General features: G+C 60.9%; 1 protein-coding gene across 3 annotated transcripts; it reads right to left on the reverse strand.

Annotated features, from left to right (window-relative positions):
* Positions 1–2: 2 nt before the first annotated feature.
* RENBP (renin binding protein) lies at positions 3–6,817 on the reverse strand. Of its 3 annotated transcripts, XM_082610234.1 has the most exons (11): positions 6,773–6,817; positions 6,390–6,499; positions 6,177–6,252; positions 6,009–6,084; positions 5,646–5,821; positions 4,329–4,553; positions 3,692–3,773; positions 3,210–3,385; positions 2,506–2,637; positions 233–320; positions 3–152 (listed from the first exon to the last, which is right to left on the reverse strand). In XM_082610234.1, the coding sequence occupies exons 2-11, from the start codon at positions 6,494–6,496 to the stop codon at positions 19–21; spliced, it is 1,272 nt and encodes a 423-aa protein (XP_082466360.1). In that variant the 5' UTR covers positions 6,497–6,499; positions 6,773–6,817; the 3' UTR covers positions 3–18. The 3 variants fall into 3 exon arrangements, with proteins under 3 accessions (XP_082466360.1, XP_082466358.1, XP_082466359.1); XM_082610232.1 differs by lacking the exon at positions 6,773–6,817 and having other exon boundaries at positions 6,390–6,749; XM_082610233.1 differs by lacking the exon at positions 6,773–6,817 and having other exon boundaries at positions 5,646–5,818; positions 6,390–6,748.
* Between the last annotated feature and the right edge of the window lie 1,318 nt (positions 6,818–8,135).

Consider the following 8,135-nt stretch of genomic DNA (forward strand, 5'->3'; position numbering starts at 1 on the left):
AGTGGAGCAGGCTTGGCTTTATTCTGCGCCTCGGCGGGCGGGGTCGGCGGGCGGAGACCGGACGCTGAGGGCCGGGACCGGGGCGAGGCGGCTCAGCAGGTCACTCAGCATCTCCTCGCACATGGCGAGGCACCGCGGCACGTGGAAGCAGCCTGCGGGGAGAGGCGGGACGGCGGGTTGGGAGGGCCGTGGGCAGCCGAAGCCCCTGGGCCCCGCCCTTTCCCCCACTCACCTTTGAAAGGACCCCCCTTGATGGTGAGGGCGACCTTCCCTTCTCGGTTCAGGTAGCCAAACCATTCCCCGTATTCGGGATCGCGAAACTGCAATAACAATGAGGCAGTGACAGGCAGGCCTGGGAAAGGGGCGTTCACCGGCCCCACTAAACCGCTACGTCGGGGTCAGAGCCCGGGCTGACCCCCGGCTCCAGAATCGGTGCTCTTAAATGAGGTCCCGCCTCCGGGACAAATATGAAAGCAAGGGGCTTTCCCTTTTCCTTTTTCTTGGGGGGGGGTGGAGTTTTGAGTCTGCAGCTAGTTACCCCACTTGGGGAAGGGGCCGCAGGCTGTGAGATGAAACCTTGCAAGATGGAATTAAAAAAACAAAAACAAAAACAAAAACCCTGCTTGGGACTACTGAGCTTGCGCTCTAGAGCCCGTGCTCCGCAACAAGAGAAGCCACCGACCGCAGTGAGAAGCCCCCGCGCAGCAAAGAAGACCCAGCGCAGCCAAAAGTAAATAAATATAATTTTTAAAAATAACTATAAAAAAGGAAACAGAACCCTGAGGAAGTGCTGACCTGCCGTGTAACTTTGTAACAAGTTATTCCTTTGGAGCTCCTGTTCCCTGCTTCAGAGGGCTGTCTTCCAGTGGATGAGATTGTAGATACCCATTGTAGGTATCCCGGACAGAGGTCTGACTTCTGCCTTGCTCACCACAGGTCCCAAACACATCTACCCCTCCCTCGGAGCCACCTGAAGCCTGCCCCTGCCCAGCAGCTCTGTTGACCCTTTCCAAATTCCTCGCTTCTCTCCTGCCCAGTTCCTTCCAGATGCTCCAGGATAGACCTCAGAGCCCTGGCCTAGGCCCTTCCTCCCCAGGTAGAGACCTGAGTGGAACCCCTTCTCAGAAGGACCATAAAAGAAATCAGTGACATTGAAGTCCACTATCAAAAATGTCTTTTTAAATGGGGACCTATGAGTAGGTGTATTCTTCATAGGGGGTAAAACTAGTTCTGTATCTGTTCATTCTATCTTTCCAGTGACATTACTCATGTCCTTACTTATTATTCGACTACTAGATATGACACGGGAAGATAACAAAGGATTTGACTGTTTTCCTGTCCAGCCTTCCCATGGATGTCTGAATTTTTGCTTTCTGTATTGTTATGACGATTAGTGCATAGTGAATTACCTGTTGTTTATAACTTTTGTGATTGTTCAATGCAATCTCTCTTTCTTGAAAATGTATTCCTTAAATTTCACTTTATGCAGTTAAGAGCGATCACCTCGAACACATGTTCTCTATGAATGCATTCAATATTAATATATATCGCCTCTGGTCTTGTGCATCCCGTGTTTGGAAGCAGTGACGAGCGTGTGCGGTACTTGGAGATGCCTCTCTAGCCACAGCCTAACACGAAGACATTTGGAATTTCTACTGGCGACAAAGTCGGACACTGCTAATACTGTGGTTCACTGCTTTCATTCATGATGAACGTGAATGCTGGATTTCAGTTAGAGGTTAGTGCAAATAAAGATGGAATTTTCTCTCAGGTTTCAAAGCCCACAGACCTCAGAATAAGACCCCCCTGTTGTAATCCCTCCCGTACTGGGGTTTACTAATGGAGTGAGTCGTGGCTTTAGAAACACATCGGGAATCTTCCTTCATTCCCCATCCGGCTCAGCACCCGAGGTGCCCCTTGGCAGCAGCTGGCACAGCTCATCACTCTGCTCACAGCACTCAGGCCTCTGTGAGGGGGGGGGGCCTGGTTTCCTTCCTACCTCACAGCTGATTCTCATCTCCTTTGCTGGGCCTGTCTATTCCCAGCCCACACCTCTCCCGCTCGACCACACTCTGACCCCTGAGCCGCTGCAGCTCCCACCCTGGGCCAGGCCCTGGGCCAGGCCCCCACTCACTAGCCAGGATGACAGCCACAGCCCGGTCTCCCTGCCTTTGCCTAGTGCCCTATGGCCTCCCCTCCTGAAGCCCCATCCTTTTTCCTTCCCACTAGCCCCCCAGTGCCCTGACCTTGCTTTATTTCCCAGAGCTCTCATCACCATCTGTGTTTACTGGTTTACTTGTTTATGGTCGGTCCCACCAGCACCAAAAGGTGAGCTCCAGTGGGGCAGGGGCCATTCTCTTGACTGAACAGAGGGCACCAGGGCCGGGACTTCCAGGAACTGTCAGACCTACTGAGGGACCATGTCCGGCGAGGGGGGGAAGGAGGGGGTGTGCCGTGCCTGTGGTCTCCTCCACGCCGCCGCTGAGACCAGGAAGCAGCACTTACCTGGCGGAAAGTGTACTCGGCCACCTGGTAGAAGATGTCCAGCAAGGCGGAGTCCCCGCTCTCACTGTAGCCCATGAGGAAGGCGATCATGGCTTCGCTGTGTGGCCACCAGAGCTTCATGGCCCACTCCAGCTGAGAGCAGAGCGGAGGCAGGCATCTGAGAGCCCTGGACCCCACTCCACCACCCCTCCCAGCAGGAGAGTCACGTCTCTGGGGGCCTTAACTGCCCATTAGATGGCGACTAGCTTCCTGAGCCAGATGCAGCCCAAGTAGCCCCTCCCAATGGGCAGGGCTGGGGCAGGTGCCCCTTGAGCCCTGGAATTGAAACCCTGGCTGTGTCGTCAGTCTGTCTATAGGCCCTCGGACACTCAGCCACCCTCTGCAGAGCTCAGCAGGATCAAGGCACAGTCAGACAACAGACATAAGGGAGCAAATCTGCTCCCACTGCTGATGCCTTAGGGCCACTCAGAGAGCCTTTCCAAGATGAAGGGCCATGTGTCTCTGAGTGGGCGTGGTCTGCGCTCCCTCACGGCCTCCCTGTGCCACCGGCACAGGAGTCGAGCTTCCCACTGGGGTCACACTGGGCAGGTTCACTCCTCTGAGCCCCGGGTCCCCCTCTCTGAAATGGGTGATGACAGCACGCACCTCCCTGGGCAGAAAGCCTTCAACAGGCTAGTACCATGTAGCCCTGGGTACATTCCCACCTGGGTGGGGCATAGGCCATCAGCATCCTGGAAGTAGAAGAGACCTCCATGGTCAGGATCCCATCCAGAGCGGAAAGGCAACAATAGGAACTTGTCAATAACGTGGTCTCGAAGTTTGGGGTCACCTCTCCGGATGGTATGACGGAGCAGGAACCAGCCAGCTTCCAGCGCATGGCCTGGTGAGGGCTCGGGTAAGGCAGGCCGCATGTCCTCCCCCAGGCGGGGGGCTCAAGCGCCGTGCTGACCGCTGACTCCCTTCCTCTCTGTGGGGCCTGCTTTGAGCCCCCCAGCCCTGCCGGTCTGCCCCAGAGTCACTCTCCTGCTGCTGACACTCCAGCGTGGGAGGCCCGTCCCTCCTCCCCTGCCTGGTCCTCTGTGCGCTGAGGGCGGAGGGAGGAGGGCACTCCCCGCATCTGGAGTCCAGAACCAAGGCTGAGCGCCCCCTTCCTCCCAGGCCACCCCCAGCCCACCCTGCCCCTCACCTGGGTTCTGGTGTCTCCCCAAGCAGCCAGAAAGCCCCTCGCCATCCTCTGACACATTCTCCAGCACAGCCTGCCCACCCCTCTGCCGAGGGAGGAGTAGAAGGTAGCTTGGCCTTCAGCACCCCCTGACCCCCGCCCCATCATCCAACAAGAAAGACGTGCCCTCCCACCCTCCCTCCCTCCTGATCTGCAGGCTTGGGTGGCCTCGCTCAGAGGGGCTTTGGAGGAGGAGCCGATTCACTCCCAAGGGTCTGGACCTGTCCTAACCCTTGCTTTGGGCCTGGGCCCCTGATGTGGGGAGGGTAAGACACTGAACGGAGGCTGCGACTGGGAGGACTGGGCTCTGCAGAGGCCTGGGACGAAGTTGAGCCTGGCCAGGCTTCCTGCTCCCTGACGTGCCCGGGGCTCTGGCACCCACCCCGGCTCCCCCGGGGCCCTCGTTCCCTTCCCGAGGGTTCTGGGCCGCACCTCGCCCCATCTCCCCGCCTGTAAAGGGAGCCATCGGGGCCCCGGCTCCGGGGGTGGGTGCGGGCGGAGGAGGCGCCCCGGGGGTGGGGAGTAGGGGGTCGCCCTGCCCCCCAGCTCCCCAGGCCCTGCCTGTCTGGCAGCCGCTGTCCGCCTGCTGCCCTGCCCCCACCTGGACGTGCCGCAGAATCCTCCGAGCGCACCAGTCCCCCAGCTCCGCGTAGCTGCCCGCCAGCTCCTCGTCGGCCTCCCCGAGCTGCTCCACCAGGCTGAGCAGCATCATGGGCACCGCCATGGACTCCGAGGCCGGGGCACCAGGGAGCTGGGGCCGGCCCAGCCCAGAGGGGTCCTCCCGCACCCAGTGCACGATCTGATCCATCATCTCCACCGCTTCGCTCTGGGGAGGGATGAGGGGAGGCCCAGGCTGAGGCTGCATCCCATCCAGTCTGGTCCCCCAGGTGCTGACCTGCTGGGTCCCCAGCCCTGGGGTGGGAGAACCATGTCCTCCCTGCCACTCATAGGACACCTTCACCAAGGCCTACTCTGGGCCTGGCCCCGGGCTGGGGGCTGGGGGCTAGGGCTCCCACTCTGGGGGCGTAGACCATTCCCAGACAGTGAGGTCACGTTTGAAAGCAAGAGGGGGCCCAGGGAGGAGGGAGTGGCCCTCTCCCAGCCAGGGCAGGGCGCGGATTGATCCCTGTGAAACTGAGCAGCAACCTGCAGAGCCCTCTGGGGGGTAGACCCCGTGTCCCTTGCCTCTTGTCTGTAGAAAAGCTTTAGCCTCCTAGGCCTTCCCCGAGTTCCAAAGAGCAAATATAATCATAGAAGTGAGAAAATGCAGAAGCAAAGGAAAACTGATAAGCAACAGAAAATACTAATAGTTTAGCCGTAAAAGAAAGTCATGGACCTTTAGTTGCTCCTCAAGGGCTATAGGTCATATCCTGAGTCATATCCCTGAGGTGTTTTGCAGATACTAAGACCCCCAGCGGGTGGAAGAAGGTAAGGGCATGTTGACCACCGGCGTGTAGACCCCAGACCACTGGAACCAGAAGGCTGATGATGTTGACTCCCTCCCGAAATACCACCTGGTTACCTCACCACCAACCAGTCAGAAGAACGTCCATAAGCTGATCAGGTGTTCCGCCACCCCCTCCCTCACCTTGCCTTTAAAAGCCCTTCCCCGGAAGCCATCAGAGAGTTTGGGTCTTTTGAGCAAGACCTGCCCTTTCTCCTTGCTTGGAGGCTTGTAATAAACCCTGCACTTTCCTTCACCTGTAGACGCACAGTGACAGAACAGTGCAACAAGGCAGGGTGTTACCAGCAGCCCTGGGCTGTGGGGGCCCAGAGTAAGGACTGACGGTGATGACAGACCCGGCCCTGCACACAGGACCCAGGGAGGGGCTCGCATGCTGAATGGGAATGCTCTGGCAGCCATGCCCAGGACAGGCGAGGGCACGGAGACAGGCAGGGCAGCCTTCCTCCCATGCACCTGGTACTGCGCGTCCCCTGTCACCCTCCACAGCTCATTCATGGCCATGGTGTAGAAACACTCGCTGAAGATGGTCCGCTGCACCTTGACCGGGCGGCCGTCCCTCGTCAGCACAAAGGCACACTTCTTTGCAGGAGGTGCCACTCGGGCATAACGCAGCAAAAATTCGCCACCTGCTGGTCAGGAAGGTGGCCTGCTAGAATTTGGGTGAGGATGCCACCGCCTCCCCCTTCCTCCCTACCTGCGAGCATACCGGGCCCTTTGCTGCTTCTAGACCCCTCTAAGAACTAGGCACCTAGGTGCATGTGTGCTACAGAGTGACTTGGAGCGGCCTCTGGGGAGATGGGGACACGGAGGGGGCACCTGCTTTAGCTGCATTCAGAAGCTCAGGGCGGCGGAAGCGCTCAAGCTTGCGGTACAGGCGACAATACATCCACACCTGTGGGGGAGTGGAGGAAACATGGCTTAAGTGGGGAGCGGCCCAGTCCTCGAGGCCGGGATGACGGCAAGTCTCGGGTGCCCCTGTCGTACCTGCCTCCCCTGCAGCCAGACGTACTTGAGGTCGTCATACACCTGCCCGTCACGGCCAAGGCACGTGAAGAAGCCCCTGTGGGCCACGCGCAGCGTTAGCCGAGCGGGGAGCCGGTGGCGGGGGGGAGCCCAGCAGGCCTGGGTCAGCCGAGTGAGGTGGGGACTCAGCAGGGGTAGGGACCCCACCCAGGGCCCGAGCAGGGCGAGGCGCACCCGTGCTCCTGGTCGTGGGAGTGCTCCAACCAGAAAGCCACCACGACGTCCAGCTCGTGCCCCACACGCTCCTTCCAGGCCTGCAGGGTCTCTCTCTCCTTCTCCATGTCCTGGGAAACTTGCACTTGGAGGCACAGCTCCCCCTCAGACCTCCCCATCTTTCCGGGTCCCAGCCTCCTCAGTGGGCCCCTTGGTGCCCCAGCTCACCACAGGCTCGAGTGGACCCCAGGGCTGGGTCCCCCAGGCCCCCAGGCCTCGGGACCCAGCCCTGTGCCGGTCTGCCCTCCAGCCCCAGACCAGCCCCAGGACTGACCCCACCGCCCTGGGGAGCCTCCAGGACAAGCCCTCCTCCCCCACCCCCTCTCGGGTCCCACACCACTGGCCTGCCACACTCGGAGACTCCCGCTTGTCCCCCTCTCTCCTCCAGGAAGCCGCTCGGAGGCGAGCTGGTCGTGGTCGCGTGACTGTCACTCAGCTGACCCAACCTAGCCCCACCCACCCCTCCTCCCCGGGGTTCCGCCCGGGCCTGGGGGCAGAGCCCGCAGCGGGGGCGGGGCTTGGCTGGCTTGCGACTCCACCCCGCCCTCCGGCTGCGCCCCGACTCTTGGCCTACCCCACCTCTGGGCGGCAGAGTCCTGCGGAGCCCCTCTGCTGGGCAGCCTCCGCTCAAGATCGTCCCGGTGGGAAGTGCTGGGTGAGCTGGCAGGAGGATGGTCTGGGACGGGGGGTGGGGGGTGGGGCGGGGGGGGACCGGCAGGGGGCTGGACAGGGCGGGGCGTGGACCCAGGTGCAGCAGGAGAGAGAGCAGCTGGAACTGGCTGAACGCCTCGGCTCCTCTGACCTGGGCCCCACAGGGGAGCAAGTCCTCTCTGATGAAGCAGCCCCTCAGCACCTGACCTCTTCGCCCCAGGGACAGCAGCTCGAAGGCCAGGCAAGAGTGGGCAGCCTGGGCCCTCTCCGCCGTCACACCCCCGAGTTCTTCAGGCATATCTTCCAGCACCCGGATCTGCTTTTCACTTCAAGGCTCTGTGACTGTCTGATTAGGTCAGGTGCTCTGAGGAAGGCTGGCCGAACTGTCGCCTACTTGCCCAGCCAATGGAAGAATTATGTGGAGGGGGCATTCCAGGGACCCTGGGCTCCCAGTGGGGCTCAGGGAAGCGTGGCCTTCAGGGTCCGTCGCCCCGTCTTCCGGAAGGAGGGACAGCAGCCCAGGAGTGTCCTACAGCCCTGGGACAGAGGCCTGGCGCCCCTGCGGCTCCCGCAGCTGTGCGCTGGTCCCGACAGCACGGGGGACCGGCATCTGGTGTGCCCTGTGGCTGCTGTGCCCCTCCACCCTCCGCCTTCCCTCGTGCCTACGTAGGGGGGTCCCAGCCGTAGGCCCAGCTGGGCTGGTGTCAGCCACCTGCCTGCGGATCCCATGCCTTCCTGGCACTCTGTCTCCCTCATGCCTAGGCAAGGAGGAGCCTTGCTATGGGGAGGGTTCTAAGGTTCTTACGGGTGGCCCCCGGCCCTGGGTCCCAATCGCGAGGTGAGAGCCGGTGGTGTTCTTGTCCCTGGGCGGGGCTGGAGCCCAGTATTTTGAGACCAGTGCTGAAGATACCAGCAGCGTGGCCCTGGCCGTCCAGAGAGCCGTGCAAGTGAGCAGAGGGACGACGAGTGGGCGCCAGGAACCTGGCGCCCGTCCCCCCCCACGCTGTGAGCATCCACAGAGCCATGTACCACGTGTCTGGCAGATCTGCACAGGCC

The sequence above is a fragment of the Mesoplodon mirus genome (genome assembly GCF_964341445.2).
Source record: "Mesoplodon mirus genome assembly, chromosome: X".
NCBI classification, from domain to species: Eukaryota; Metazoa; Chordata; class Mammalia; order Artiodactyla; family Ziphiidae; genus Mesoplodon; species Mesoplodon mirus.